The sequence below is a fragment of the Microdochium trichocladiopsis genome (assembly GCF_020744255.1).
Source record: "Microdochium trichocladiopsis strain MPI-CAGE-CH-0230 chromosome Unknown B0I36scaffold_8, whole genome shotgun sequence".
Taxonomy (NCBI): Eukaryota; Fungi; Ascomycota; class Sordariomycetes; order Xylariales; family Microdochiaceae; genus Microdochium; species Microdochium trichocladiopsis.
Genome location: NW_025763551.1, coordinates 1,419,797 through 1,433,759, shown reverse-complemented (window position 1 = coordinate 1,433,759; position 13,963 = coordinate 1,419,797). Strand labels below are relative to the sequence as shown.

Sequence of the window (13,963 nt, the reverse complement as noted above, 5' to 3'; positions counted from 1 at the left end):
CAAAGTAAACAAAAAGAGGCAATCACAACAACGGTGGGGAGCGGCCGCCCCGGACGGACAGGGCGGCATTGGCCCCACATTCTCCCAGAACGAGTGTTAATTAGCAGTCCTGAGCGTCCTGCTGGGGACATCCTGGGCAGTTCAGTTCCACATGTGAGGACCATCTGCGGCCCAACGGCATTACTTTGGCAACTGCTGGCCGCGAAGTTTGTCAACCACCGCACTATTGCGCCTCATTCCGTAGAAGTGAGTGCCCAACCACAGGCTGTGGTTCCCCAGCAACAACCCGTCATGTGTACTCACTGGACGGACGCATTCATCATGCTTCTGCACTCGTCCCAGAACGTGTATTGTATTTGCAGGGGTCTGCTATTGCTTTGTATGGTGTTGCTTCTAATCTCCGCCATAGTCCTTGATCGTAAATGTCGTGAAAAATCGCCTGCAACCCTTACCCGTCTCATGAAATCTGAACTCCCAGCGGTACATTGCCCGGGCTTCCTTCATCGGACGAGTCCCCGCCCACGATGCGCCGGTGAGCCTCCTCCTTCTCCTCCTCAGTCACATCCTTGGCGTCCTTGCGCATATCAGGTGTATGCTGCGTCACATGAGGAGAGTGTCCGACGGACATGCCGGCGCGAATCTGTGGCGACATCGTTAGTGAACGTACCCAGCTTTCGTAAAGCTCACTTCATATCCAAACTTACCAGGGTCTCGAGAGCACTCCTTGAGTTGTCGACGAGATCGTCATCAAACACCATCTTGCCCTCCTCAAAGAGGATGACAATCGTGCTGCCTCCAAACTTGAAGTACCCAAGCTCTTCCGCACGCTTGACTTCTTCACCCTCTTTACGAGTGATGACGGTGCTGCCAACCATCATGGCACCCACACAGATGACCATGACCCGGCCGAAGAGCTCGGTGTCAATCGGGCATACCACACGGACGTTCTCGCCATAGACATCGAGGGCTGACCGGATCGCCATGGGGTTGACGGTGTAGTACTCGCCGGCAATGAGTTTGGGCTTCTGGAGAATGCCGTCGACGGGAATGTGGAAGCGGTGGTAGTCTTGGGGGGCGAGACGGAAAATGCCCAAGGCGCCGTTCGTGTAGCGCTTCGCGTCCTCGGGGTATGCGTCTCCGAGGATGCTGCTGACTGAGAACTCTCTACCTTTGACCCAGATGCTCGTGGCGTCGTCAATGCTGTTAAAAACGACTGAGCGGCAATCGGCGGGAGACACAACAATATGCGGGTTGTTGGGAGCGGAGCATGGTCGAGCGTTTGGCTTGAGAGCGCGGTAGAAGAACTCGTTGAAGTTGTTGAATTTTTCAATGGGGAGCAGGACTTCCGACATGTCCAGCTTGTGGAACGCGATGAAGCCTTCAATCTGAGACTTGGATTCCGGGTCGTCGAACTTCTTGCCCTGCTTGATCGACAAGCTCTTGAGAAGTTTGCGAACTACGAGAAGGTTAGCAGCCATTGCATGAGCACATTGGGAAATTGTCTCTTACTTCTCTTGTTTTCCATCTGGTTGGACTTCATGCCCTTGTACAGAAGACGGATGCCAAGGCGCACATAGACGCTCATCTTCTCTTCGTTGATCTGTCCAGTGAGGCGGTCCTGCACCAAGATGTTGGCAGAATTGGCACCCAGCCTGTAGCCACCATAGCCAATCTTGGTGATGACCTTGGAGTACCATTTTCGCTGGGCTTGGCTGGCAGTGACGAAACCACCCATCATCAAGGAATTGACCTGACGCCAATCCTGGCTGGCACAAGTTGCGATGTGCGTGATGATGTCTCTGTCGCGGCGCTTGTTGAGGCGAGGCTGGTGGCAGATGGGACATTCTCTGATCTCCACGACGTGTTCCTCCTCGCCACGGTCTGCAGTGAGGTCGTCTTTGCTCAACGCATCTCCCTCTGCTCCTGGAGAACCGCGTTCCGGAACCACCAACGTAGCAGTTCCAGGCGTCTGGCCTTGCACGGTGGACTCGGGTGCTGGAAGCACGAAGCTGTCCTCGTCTGAGGGCGTGGCCAGGTTGCTATCGTTGCTGCCCATGCCCGGAATCATGTTCTTGACAGTGCTCGCATCGGGGACCATTGACTTGAGCTTCGCAGCTGCCGTCTGCGGGGATTTACTGCGAGCCTCAAGCTGGTCTTCCAAACAGATTACGGCCTCATCCATAGTAAGGTTCGCCTCTCCAGAAGCAGCGGTATGAGCAAACCTTTTGAAGAATCCATCAATAGTCGACTCCCTGAGCGTAGACCCCAGCGTATCCAGCATCGTGGTCAGCTCAACCTTGCTGATGGCGCCGCTCTCGTCGGCATCATACTGCTTCAGCATGGCGCGCCAGAACTGCTGCCGGAGTGCCGGGTATGGCATGTATTTGGCACGGATAAACAGCTCGGGCTTGTGCTTGTCCTCCCACTTCGCCCAGTCCTTCATTTTCAGGGGGATGGTGAAGGAAGTGAAGTCATCGGCTTCCGCAGCGCCACCATCAACCTCCGCATTCAAGATGGGCACTTCGAGCTGCAGCTGTCCAGACGTCGGGGCAGAGGTGGGCGCCGGCCGGCTTGGCAGCGCTCCGTCGACCTGCGAGACACCGGAAGCAGCACTGGGAGTCTTGGACAACGGCGGGCGGCCCTTGCTCAAGCTTGTAGATGAAGAGGATCTGGACAGTCCTAACCTCGCGAGCTTGCCGGGTTTCTGCACAGGAACATACTCTGATGGCTCTTTCAGTTGGTACAGCCCAGTTTTCGGATCGGCCTTGGGCGACTTCTCGATCAGCTCGTGCATCGGGAAGGAGGCCGAGGCGATGAAGTCGTTGCCAGAGTACTTGTCTCGGTCGATGACGGTGAACGAAAAGGAGTACGACTGCTCGTGTGACAGTACGTGGAAGAGCATCTTCTCATTGTACACAGGGTTCAAGTTGTGACGGACGACCTTGGTACGATATGTCTTCTTTCCCATGGACGCCACAACAAACGGGTCCATGTCGAAGCTTGTCCTGGTCAGGTTCGACTCCGGTGGTAGATCGCTGATACGGCTGATCTCTAGGAAGACCAAACCGACAACGTCACTCCCTCCGTTCAGGAACTCGTAGGGATTGTTCCTCTTCTTGCGCTTGAGGCCCTTGACTCTGAGTCGCCGTTTTCGCTTCTCAATTGCCTCGGGTTTGGTGGGATCTTCGTCTTCGGGGGTCTCGTCGTCGAAATAATCTTCGTCTTCGTCCTCTGGGGACATGTCGGGGACTAGTGATGGTGATAGATCAGAATCACTCCTGCCCTCCGCAGTGGAGGTCATGCCAGAGCTGCCTCCGGCCTCCGGCACGCTGGAGGCTGCAAGAAGACGAAGCTTCTCCAGGATCTCTTCGTCACTGGAGTTTTTGTTGGTTGAATCGTAGATCGTGCACTGTAACAAGACCTCCCCGGAAACATTGCTCGTCTTCTTGCCTGGACGCTTGCTCTTCAGGGGATACCACTTGGGCATCTGTTCCGTCTTGCCATTGGCGAAGATTTCCTCAAGCGCCAGGTCGAGCTCGCCCATGTAGTCCTTGCCGAAGCGGTCCTTGTCCCAGCACACAGCGTCGAGAAGGAGGTTGTCGATACCGTTGATGGGCACAGTGCAAACAAGACCCCATTCCGGATTGAGAGTCTTTGGGACGCATTGGGTAACGAAGCGCGACTCGCCGCATTGCAGTTGCAAGTACTAGTGTAACAGACGCGGAGGGATTAGCTGGATTCCGAGCTGCTGTGATTCACTTGCGGCGAGAGTTGGAGGCTGGGTTGCTTACAGGATCGGAAGTGCCATTGCGGTCTTTGGCAGCAAGGTCTCGGGCCTGTCAAGTATATGTGAGTATGTGCAACTCTGGGGCTTCCTGCTGCCACAGCTTTGCAGGGCTGCGATGTGGACGTACTCGGATGACGGTGACCTTGAGCACGAGACCAGAGTCTCGCTTGGCTTCAGACATTGTGGGCTCTCCTTTTGGCCTCGCTGGGCTGGCGCTACGGCTTGGGTCTCTGCTGTTTGTGTTGCTGGAGGCGCCGTTGACGTTTGAGCTAGAGGTGCGAGACTTGAGTCTCGAGGGGATTATGCGAACCATCGTGGAGAGCTGCGCGGGAGCGGCCGCCGCCTTCGAGATGCCTTATTAGGACCTGGCCAAGGCAGTGAGTGGGACGGGGGCCTTTGGGGGGGCGCGGGCTGTAGGTGACGTGTGCGTGGCCGCTATTGGAGGCAAAGAGGCTATGATCGGTCGGCGAGTGGACGCGAGAGCGTCGCCTGGCAGGCTCGCGTAGGAGGGGCGGGTGTGCGGGCGGGGGGTTGCAGGCCGGTAGCTCGAGGCATAGATGATGTCAAGGACTGGCGCAGTGCTTGGCCTGCTGGGCGCAGCAACTCAAGGGTGACGATGGCCTCCAGCGCAGGTGCGTGATTGGAGGCCAGCAGCAGATGCACTGCCTTGTAGACAGCAGTCGAGGACTACGGCGACTGCCCGTGCGGCTGAAAGAAGAGGTACGAGGGGCGTCGAGCCGGAGAGGATGGGAGACTCGCCAGTAAATAAAGTCTTGAGAGGGCGGTCAGCGTCGGGCTCGAGGAGCAGAGACGGTCAATGGGAACCAAAGAGACGCCTCGACGAGAATCTGGTGAAAGGCTTCCTTCTGGAAGATAGGGGACGGGAGTAAGACCGGCCAGGGGACGTGCGTGCATGTGTCGCAATGCTGGAAGGGTGGCATGTGAGTGAGCATACCTTTACCGTGGTACGGTACCGTCCTCCAACTTGCAGGCGGGCCCTGCAGGGCGGCGTGGAGCTGAAGACGAGCTCGGACGCGATGCTCAGGGCGGGAGAGCTGCCAAGTCCTCGACTGGCGGATGGGTGGGGAGGCCCAAATGTCTGACGGCGTTGGGGTGTCCGCCGCGGCTGAGGCAGCTGGGCTGAGCTCGAGGATGTGCCGCAGAGAAAGGGGTCTGTGTCGCTCCGTCCGACCCACGGCCCCGAGGTAATGACTTATATATTGGGATGCCTCTGTGCCACAGCAATCGAGACAGAGGAGGAGGCAGTGGCTGGAACGGGTTGAGAGACGGCTTAGTAGGGCTGCCGGGGGTCAGCAGTGTTGCGGTCTGCAAAGTTGCTGGGGGGTCGCGGACGGACAAGGAATGGGATGAATCGGACGGCACTGAATTAGAATAGAAACGGCAGGAGCGCGCATGGGCCAGACAACTCGAGGACGGGCCATGTAGAGTTATGTGGCTGGGACCTGGATCAAACGCAGCACCGCCAGCATCAGCAGCACCGCCAGCACCGATCGTATCAACGGGCAACCTGAGCCGTGCAAGCCGTGCCAGGCTCCGTTGCTTTGCAGCCATCCCACCCGGCCCAGCCAGAGACAGCTCTGTCTCAGTCTCGCAGGCGCTCGACTCTCCAGCGGCTCCGATGCTTCCACTCTGGTGTGGGCCGTTCCCCTCACGGATGACGAACGGGGGGCGGATACACGGCTTCCAAGTGTCAAAGTCCAGCAGACCACGCGAGCAGGACGACGGGCGAAGGCGACTTGGCTCAAGCTGGAGGAGGGCAAGTCGTCATCCATGCGCTCGTCCCGGGGCGGATGCGAGTGGGCTCAATCGGGTTGGGGGGCCACTCTGCTCGCACTGTTACACCAAGACTCTTGACGAAACACTGTGGGCTCTTTACGTTGATGCGTGCGCAAGGAGAACGTAAGGCGGTGTTGCTAATATTTACCCAGAGGTACACCATCTATGGTTGGGTGCTTGATCCGAGGATGCATGCGGACGGTATGGCTGCAAATTGCAGTGCCGTTTCTTTCACCAGTCCCAAGTTCCATCCTCGCCAGCCCTGCCAGTCAGCCGTCGGGCGATCCATCGTCGATCGCTTTGGTGCAAAAGGCTCAACTGCTGAGCCGCGCCCCATCCGCAAAGACACCAAGACATGGCCAAGCATTTTGTGCAGTCCGCTGCCATATGCCCAGCCTGCCCCGCGTGTCACCAAGACGGCAGGCTCGCTCGCCCTGCAGCCAAGCAGATCCCTGCAGTACAATTCGCAGCACCAACGGATTCATTGTTCTTTTGAATGTGAATGTCTTCATCTGTGGACTCGCCGTGGGGCGCGAGCAGCCGGTCCCTTTTGCCGGACAAGCATGGACGATACGTGGCAGGGGTACATGGATCAATTGAACAATCGGGCCTAGTCCTCCTCATGCTGGAAGGAGACCTCCTCGGCTGATCGCCAGGAACGGATGGTGATGTGCGGCCAATGGGGCAGGCAGGCATTCTCTTCCCTGGAGGGATGCAACTCGTCCTGCTCCTTTTTGCTGACTGGCCTGTACCACTCGGTGTCTCGACCTCTGAAGAGCTCTCCAGAGACCATGGAGCCCTAAGCTAATTACCATTTCCACGGTATGCAAGAAAATGGCTCAAAAGGGCGGGCACGCTAGCTGCTCAGGCCAAGCTACCGTCCATGGGGTACGCAAGCCTGGCACGCGACAGGGTGGTGACAGCAACGACAGAAGCTTGCCTCGAGAGTATCCTCCAGCTTCCGGCCCTGGTGCCATCCACTTGCTGACTTCCAAGGGTGCTAGGTTCGATGACGACGCCTCCATCCAGCCCCGCAAAGACGCTAAAGAGCTTGTTTCGTCACCGTCCTCGCTCGCGTGGGGAGCAGCTGGAGCCGTTTGAGAGAGATTGTTGTGTCCCCGAGGTCATACAGTGCGTCTCAACTCGCGATGTCTTGCCATTCTGCCCAATCCCCGCCTTTTGTGAACTAGGCGGAAGTACGTCAGAGTTTCACGATTATTCCTTACACCGCAGATCAAAATCTATCCAGACAGCAAAGAGATACATATTTGACCTTGCTATGAAGTTGCCATGGAAGAAGCTGGTCTATCCTCGCCGCAGTTGCCTCCAGAAGACGCGCGAAAGGTGGGACTGGCTGGTGATAGACTATTGCTCTCATACTTGATCAAGTCCCCATGGCATCTGCACAGAACGGAGAGAACCGCACGACTGAAGCACTAGCCGCATGGAAGAACATGTGTTTTGAGCAACAAACCTTAAGCAAGACGCGAGCCACTCAGCGCAGCCTAGCCGCGGCCCGCACGCCAGCTTTCATCGGGAGATCGACCTTCAGGCTTCCCGAGGCATCCTATTCGCTGGGACGTTTTTGAGGTTTGATTCTATTCTTGATTGTTGGCCGTTTCGCGGCTCTGGGGGCTTCCAACGTCGACTATTCCAAAGTTGTTGCATAGGCATACCATGACTGTTTGTACCATGGACAAGACGAATATTGCCGCCAATTTCTTGCTCGTTGGGAACGTCACGCCCACCCTTCCCGAGCCGTTCTGCAGAATGAACCGCTGTGGTGAGCAGGTCATGCCTATGTCAATCTCGCCTGAGATGTAAACTAGGCCATCCCCTGCCCACCGGAACGTAGATCACCGCCGACTCTCTGGAAACAATGTCTAAGCATCTCGAACCCAGACTCGTCGTCCTCTACACAGTGATATATGTTCCATCGCGCCCCTCGGATTTTCCCGACAGGGCGGGCTACACAGTGTTGGTCCCATCGTGCTATGTAGCTACCTTAGGTACGTTGGTAGGCATGCCCAAGTTCAAAAGCCGTGCTGGGGGCGGATCTGGGGTAACAGCCGAAGACCGATGGACGGGGCGGAGCGCTTATGAGCGCATACGGATAGTGTGGGGGGGAGGTGTCAGCACTCGAGGGTTGTCGTAAAATCAACGAGTCAAGTCGACTTTTTTATTTTTGGTGACTCGTGCCAGCCTTTGCATCAAGTAAGGATACGTGTTCTGCACGGTGAAAACAGAGGGAAAGAACCCACTTTGGGAAAAGGCTAGTCAATGATGACAATACAGCCAGTCACTTGTGAGCAGTATTCCCCCCTTGGCAGAACAGAACCAGAAGATAGTGGCAGCAGAGCGAGATGCACACACCAGCACATGTATTTGCGGATGCACCTCAAGACGTCGTGATGCTTTAAACCTGGACAGCAGCAAACTTACATATATACGACGGATGAAACAGAGTCATGCAGCTGTCATGCGGTGGGCATGAATAAAGATGCCAATAGACGTCTCTTCACATATGAAAATTTTTGTCATTCGCACCAGCAGTCCTTGATTTATTTTCATTACTTTTAAATATCAGCCATGAAACTCCCATATAAGCGTGGGCCAGACCATAACTCGGCACAATGCATTGGGTATCTAGATTCACAACAAGGCCAGTTCAAGAGATCCTGAAGGTCTTAAATATGTAGATGAAATTCTGTTTGGTATCTAGATAAGACGTATATCATGAATATGCCATCTGCTCTCTTTATCCTTGACCATCCCAAAAGAAAACGCCGATAACACCGCGCGCACCCATTGCGACCGCTCATGCCTGAGGATACTGTCCCTAACGACAACGACGTCTACTGCAGCATTGGGTTATGCCGCTCTTGGAAAAAAACGGATCAGAAAGTAAGAACGGGAAAAGAAATCTGTTAAGCGAGGAAACAGTCTAAGCAGCGACGGAAGCAACAGCAGCCTTGGGCGCCGTAGCATCGGCCTCGGCGACGGCCTCGTCGAGGCTGCTGAGCTCGACGACCTTCTCCATGGTCGGGGTCTTGAGGGGAAGGGCGGCCTCGGGCCAGACGAAAGCATCAGCCTCGCGGGTGGGCGAGAGCAGGACGAGCCGGGGCACGGCAGTCTTGCTGGAGACACGGCGCCACATGTTGGCCCGGGGGTTGAAGCGGACGGGCATGCCCTTGCCGCCTGTGGCCTTGTCGTCCTCGTCCTTGAGCTTCTGAATCTCGCGCTGAATGTCGGCAAAGGTGTCGTAGGGGATGTACGAGATGTTGTTCTCCACGCAGTACTCCTCGAGGCGCAGGCCACGGTGCGCGAAGAGCACGTCAGCCTCGCGGGCGGCGGGGAGGTCGGACACACCATCGCCGATGAAGACGATCAAGGGGATCGTGCCGTCCTCGCACTCCATCTCGGCCTGCTGACGAGCCTCAGTCATTGAGATGGCCTTGTCGTGGCCAAGCTCGTTGTCGTGGCGCCAGACAGGCTTCCACTCAGAGCCGTCGGCCGTGATCTTGGCGTCGTTGGCGACGATGGCGATGTGAGAGGACTCCTCCTCACCGAGGAAGGTGTCAAGGACCTTGCGCAGGACGGGCTTGAGGCCAGCCGAGATGACGTTGAAGGGGATGTCGTTGTCGATGCAGTACTGGTGGAACTTTTGGAAGTCGACGTCAATGTCGAGCTTGTTCTTCATGATGCTGAAGCCGTCGTCAAAAGAGACGTTGAGGGATCCCCACATCTCCTCGGACACTTCGCGGAACGAACGCTCGCCGGTCTTGATTTGCTCATCGAGGACCTCGCGCTGCTTCTCGCCACAGCCAAAGTTGTCGAATAGGACATGGCCGGTGTCTTGCATGAAAATTGTGCCGTCAAAGTCTGCAAAGATGGAAGGACGTGTTAATCATGATGATACTGCTGCGCGTTGACTGGAAGAACATGGGCATAGCCCAGTTCTTGACCCGTCATGAGGGAACTAAAATTATGGTGTTATGGCCGGGAGGGTGTCGATCTTCCTGCTGGTGGTGGGGCAGCCGTACCTGAGAAGCAGATGATCTTTCTCTTCTTGGGAATGCCATTGCTGTCGACCGGAGCCTTGATCTCAGGCACGGCGGGAGGGGTGATGGCGGCAGGCATTTTGTGTATCGTGGCTGTTGGACCGAATAGATGTGTTTTTAAGTGTACCACAGCGGGTGATTTTTGGTGCTTGTCGACCGAGGAGTGTGAGCACTCGAGAAGTGTTGGTCTATGGTTGATGGTGGTGTATAATGATGAGAATGAGAAGAAGGTCGAGGCGGAAAATAAAACAGCACGGGCACGTAGTGACTTATAAGGGTGTGTCTGGCAGCAGACAGGCCTGGACCCCGAGACAGAACGAAAATACGGGCATCGTGAAAAAAGTGCCGGGCGAGGCCGAAACGGGGTGAGGGCGTCATCTCCCACAAAAACCTCCGGGCCCTCCTCCGCCGCAGTCTCCCGCTCGTGTGTATCGTCAAGCCCGAGGGAGGAAGAGAGACGAGGGCTTCGGCGCTAGTTGGACGCCTCCCCGTCAAGTGGACTTGGCTGCTCGAGAGGCCCGGCTTTGCCCACGGGGACCCGCTTGCCAGGAGGAGCACGAGATGAGATGATACGGCCTGGCTCGACTGGTGGGCGGGCAGCCTCCTGCTGCATGCCGGGTGCTACCCCGTGCCGCACGCATACATGTTGCAGTGACTGTGGAAAAACAGGACTGCCCAGCCAGGGTCTGCGCCTGTCTATCCCGGTGCTGTTGGTGCTGACCGATGGACGAGGCGTGAGAGAGAGATCGGTCGCGGTGTTGTTGGTGCTGGCCGCTGACTGGCTGGCGCACGCAACTCTAAACTAGAAAGGCACGCACAGCCAGGGGGGGGGTCCTCTGCAGAGTGGGGCGACGCGCAGCAGTGACGACTCTGGCTTGGATCGGGCCATCCCATCGCGGCCATCTCGATGAACTCTGGTGCCCACCCGCTCGCTTGTGCCGACATGCTGCCATCTGTCACTCGCGCGCAGAGGCAGCACCCTCTTTTGCCTCCTAAAACGGGCCTGTCCTGCCTGCGGGCTCCCTGCTTACGAGTTCTGTACGCTGCACAGCGCCGATCCCGCCGGGTCTCGACCACATCAGGGGAAGGTCCAGAAAAGCCCATTAGCACTCCCGTGGGAAAAATCGCCCGCTGTCAGCGCAAGATCTTCACGCACCCTGCCACGGCGCTGCCAATCGACCGAGGTGGGCTGGCCAGTGCCTGCCACACCAGCGGCTTGCGGGCTTAGCTCCCCTGGCGCTTGTCGCTGCGTGTATTGTGTGTGTGTGCTCGAGAGATGGCCGTGGTGGTGGTGTCGACGGCGGCATCGCAAGGGGTGTTCCCGCCCCGTCTCGACCAATGGGAGCCTTATCTGCCCTGGCGTTGACAGGCAAACAGAGTTTGGGGCCATGTGCTGTCCGTAGGCCAGGAGCAATTGCGCCTGTAGGGTTTGGGACGTGACACTATCGTCGCCTGATTGCAGCTTTCAGTGCATGCCTTGGTTGCTCCCAGCATGCCGGAGCAGGCGGGGCTCTGCTTCCGGGGTGCGAGCCTTAATCGCCTGCAATGATGTCATGGCCCGCCGGCCACCTTCCGCATCCACCTGCAGCTGGGCGGGCCCGTGGGCGCCTCAACACCAAAGCCCCTCCTTGCCGCATTCCCCGCTCGTCTCTCGTGGTTGGCAACCGCCCGCCGCTCGAGTCGCCGCCATCAGGGAATTGACAATACCGTCCAGTACATGCTCAAGCATGGCTCCATGGCAGTATCCACCGGGAACACCATCTTCGCGCTGTCGGATTTCCAACATGGACGACTCGAGATCTCCAGTCCCCACGTTTCAGAGAGGGTGACCGAGAGTAGGATAAGACATCGGCATTTCGATATCCCTGACGACTGGACATCCACACATCGCCCACCACCGGCATCAATCTCTCGAGTATCAAAGATACGGCTTTCGACTGCAAACAGTGTAGCACTCAATCCAACATCCCTGATGGGCATCATACGTCCTCTGGATCACCACCTTCCACCCCAGCAGATCAGACTAGTCCTGCATCCTCCATGAGCATAATAGTTCCTCTCGAGTACGACTTCGAGGCTTCTATGACCCGTTGTCTGAAATTTGCAACACCCCCTCCTGCATCCCAAGACAGCAATGCTTGCCAGTGTCATCACTGCGCAGATTGCCCTTTCAGCACTGGAGATAGCGGTGAAGCTTGTCCGAGTCCATACCGGTCATGGTCAGTACTCGCAGTGTGCTGTGATTGGCCTCGAGCGCACCTTGCACCAAAACCGGCCAAGGGCTATCGAACTTGACCAATCCAAAGGATTGCTGTGGCATGTGCTAGCACACCACTACCGAGGTGAGGAGGGCACAAGTGCGCGAGGGGTTTTCGTCGTTCCTGATGCACCGTCAAGGGTCCTTGCAAGTTTCGGATGTTCCCCCGCTCCTCTACAATTCACTACCCCGTGTCCGAGCAAATCATTGCAATGCAGTAACCCCTCAGCTCTTGGTCGATATCTGCTGCAGGGCCGTCGTCATCGTACAGATACAATGCGGCACAAAGAACCTAGAGAGGGCAACAGTGCCAAGGGGCAGGCTTGGGTTTAGGGCTTATACCATCACTGAACTCGTGGCGTGCTTTGGACAACCCTTCTTGCATGCATAAGGCCGAGGACGGTTGCTCAAACTTCACTTAGTGAAACACGACACACACCAGTCTCACAGACAAAAGTCAGGCCATGCGAAAGGTGACATGATGTCACCGCGCCGCCGCCCCGTCATCTTCACGCCCTCAAATTCTTCTGCCGTGCACAAAGGGTGCTATCACATGTTAGCTGGTGGGGTGCATGACTGTCCTGGTCATCGAGCTTTGTGTGAGGTTCATTCACCAGTGAGCAGCACTATTGTGAGCACAGGGACGTAGGACTGAGGGGCAACACTATCTTGCCTGCTTAATGATACCAGGCAAGGTGTCCTCTCTGGGCTTTCTTCACGTCGATTTCTATTGCAAGTTGGACGCTGCTTAGTGGACTCATCTAAGCTGAGACCTTTGGGCTGAACTTGGCAGCAGCCTTGTCAAAAAGACTGCTCTTCTCCTCCAGATCCACGAGCAGAGGATGTTGTGGCGCGACGGCCTTCAATGAACTACACGGAAGTTCGGTCAGCCTGCTGAAGTATTTCAAAAGTGCACTTCCCCAGGTCACGGGAAAAGGACGGTGGGAAATCGGAGAGGATTACGTACGCAGTCAATTCCGTAGGTTCCTTGCCAGTAACAACGGTCAACACGAGCAAGTTCGCAATCGCCTCGGCGAACTTGGGCTCCTTCTGCACTGCGGACTCGAGCGCCGCCTGCGCCTCCTCAGTGCGGCCGAGATGGAGCTCGCTGACCGCCTGCGATACGAGCGAGATGATGGACGCCGTGGCGGGCGCCTGCGCGAGTTCCTCGAAGACGTAGAAGGCCTGCTGGTACTTCTCTCCTCCCTGCAAAATTATGAGATGTAAGCCAGTAATCACTTCGCTGGAACGAGAAGCGACCGTCTCGGGGTAAACGCACCACTCTAAGTCCGACCCAAGACTCGGCCAGGTTCACCAGGATGCTGTCCTGCGCCCATCTCCGCGCCGCAGTAACCTCCTTGATGGCGAGGTCTGTCCGGTTCTGCTCGAGGTGAATTTGTGTGATGAGGGCGACGGCGTCCACTACCACCAGTCGACAAGGTTAGCGACCCCGTTCTGCATGCGTCCCATGCCAAGATCGAGATCTTTGGCTGGAGTTCTGTATCGTCGTTGTGAAGATATATATGTATACGCACAGCTGCCAGAATGTTTTGAGAGCAGGGCCAGAGCCTCTTCAGACTTGCCAGCCGCCTGGAGGACGGTGCCGGCCAGGACCTGTACAGTGGCGTTGTCGCCGGCCGAGGCGGCGAGGTCCTCGGCAGCCTTTACCGCTGCATCAGTCTTGTTGCCGGATGTGTACTGCGCGAGGACGGCGACCGCCTTGAGCTCGGGTTCCGACTCGCCCTGGACGTCGGCGAGGACGTCCTCGATCTGGCCGAGCGCAATGCGGGCGCGGTGGGCGAGAACTCTGGCGGGCAGTGCATTCTCGGCGGAGAAGGACGACGTGTCGAAGTCGATGACCTCTTGGTACTGGCCCTGGTGGAAGTGGTTGTGGATGTTGATGAGCTCGCCCTCGGCGGAGAAGGGGTCCATGGTGGGCGAAAGACGTCGTTCGAGGCGACCTGCTGATGTCGTAGAGGTTGATCGATGTTGTAATTGGTCTATGGTGCTAGACTGGTGAACGTATTCGGCCTCGTGAGTCGTTGCAGCAGTGTCGTTGCG

General features: G+C 56.9%; 4 protein-coding genes across 4 annotated transcripts; all 4 read right to left on the bottom strand.

The window, feature by feature from the left end:
• Nucleotides 1–572: 572 nt before the first annotated feature.
• Nucleotides 573–4,372, bottom strand: B0I36DRAFT_153973 (phosphatidylserine decarboxylase-domain-containing protein). Its single transcript, XM_046148571.1, has 4 exons — nucleotides 3,915–4,372; nucleotides 3,792–3,836; nucleotides 1,510–3,706; nucleotides 573–1,456 (listed from the first exon to the last, which is right to left on the bottom strand). The coding sequence occupies exons 1-4, from the start codon at nucleotides 4,098–4,100 to the stop codon at nucleotides 684–686; spliced, it is 3,201 nt and encodes a 1,066-aa protein (XP_046009336.1). The 5' UTR covers nucleotides 4,101–4,372; the 3' UTR covers nucleotides 573–683.
• Nucleotides 4,373–4,728: 356 nt separating this feature from the next.
• Nucleotides 4,729–5,640, bottom strand: B0I36DRAFT_329912 (uncharacterized protein). Its single transcript, XM_046154773.1, has one exon. It carries the CDS (start codon nucleotides 5,357–5,359, stop codon nucleotides 4,829–4,831), a length of 531 nt encoding a protein of 176 aa, XP_046009335.1. The 5' UTR covers nucleotides 5,360–5,640; the 3' UTR covers nucleotides 4,729–4,828.
• A 2,623-nt stretch (nucleotides 5,641–8,263) lies between these two features.
• Nucleotides 8,264–9,950, bottom strand: B0I36DRAFT_329909 (HAD-like domain-containing protein). The gene is made up of 2 exons (XM_046154772.1): nucleotides 9,628–9,950; nucleotides 8,264–9,466 (listed from the first exon to the last, which is right to left on the bottom strand). Exons 1-2 carry the CDS (start codon nucleotides 9,722–9,724, stop codon nucleotides 8,529–8,531), a joined length of 1,035 nt encoding a protein of 344 aa, XP_046009334.1. The 5' UTR covers nucleotides 9,725–9,950; the 3' UTR covers nucleotides 8,264–8,528.
• A 2,713-nt stretch (nucleotides 9,951–12,663) lies between these two features.
• B0I36DRAFT_248244 (coatomer epsilon subunit) lies at nucleotides 12,664–13,834 on the bottom strand (the record flags this gene model as incomplete). The annotated part of the gene is made up of 4 exons (XM_046150368.1): nucleotides 12,664–12,772; nucleotides 12,870–13,108; nucleotides 13,182–13,324; nucleotides 13,438–13,834. The coding sequence occupies 4 exons, from the start codon at nucleotides 13,832–13,834 to the stop codon at nucleotides 12,664–12,666; spliced, it is 888 nt and encodes a 295-aa protein (XP_046009333.1).
• Between the last annotated feature and the right edge of the window lie 129 nt (nucleotides 13,835–13,963).

Coding starts and splice junctions, on each gene's coding strand:
- B0I36DRAFT_153973 (XM_046148571.1), bottom strand. CDS start 4,100: ATGGTTCGCATAATCCCCTCGAGACTCAAGTCTCGCACCTCTAGCTCA. Junction 3,837..3,914: donor TCAAGGTCACCGTCATCCGA/GTACGTCCACAT, acceptor TATACTTGACAG/GCCCGAGACCTTGCTGCCAA. Junction 1,457..1,509: donor CCAGATGGAAAACAAGAGAA/GTAAGAGACAAT, acceptor ACCTTCTCGTAG/TTCGCAAACTTCTCAAGAGC.
- B0I36DRAFT_329912 (XM_046154773.1), bottom strand. CDS start 5,359: ATGGCTGCAAAGCAACGGAGCCTGGCACGGCTTGCACGGCTCAGGTTG.
- B0I36DRAFT_329909 (XM_046154772.1), bottom strand. CDS start 9,724: ATGCCTGCCGCCATCACCCCTCCCGCCGTGCCTGAGATCAAGGCTCCG. Junction 9,467..9,627: donor AAAGATCATCTGCTTCTCAG/GTACGGCTGCCC, acceptor CCATCTTTGCAG/ACTTTGACGGCACAATTTTC.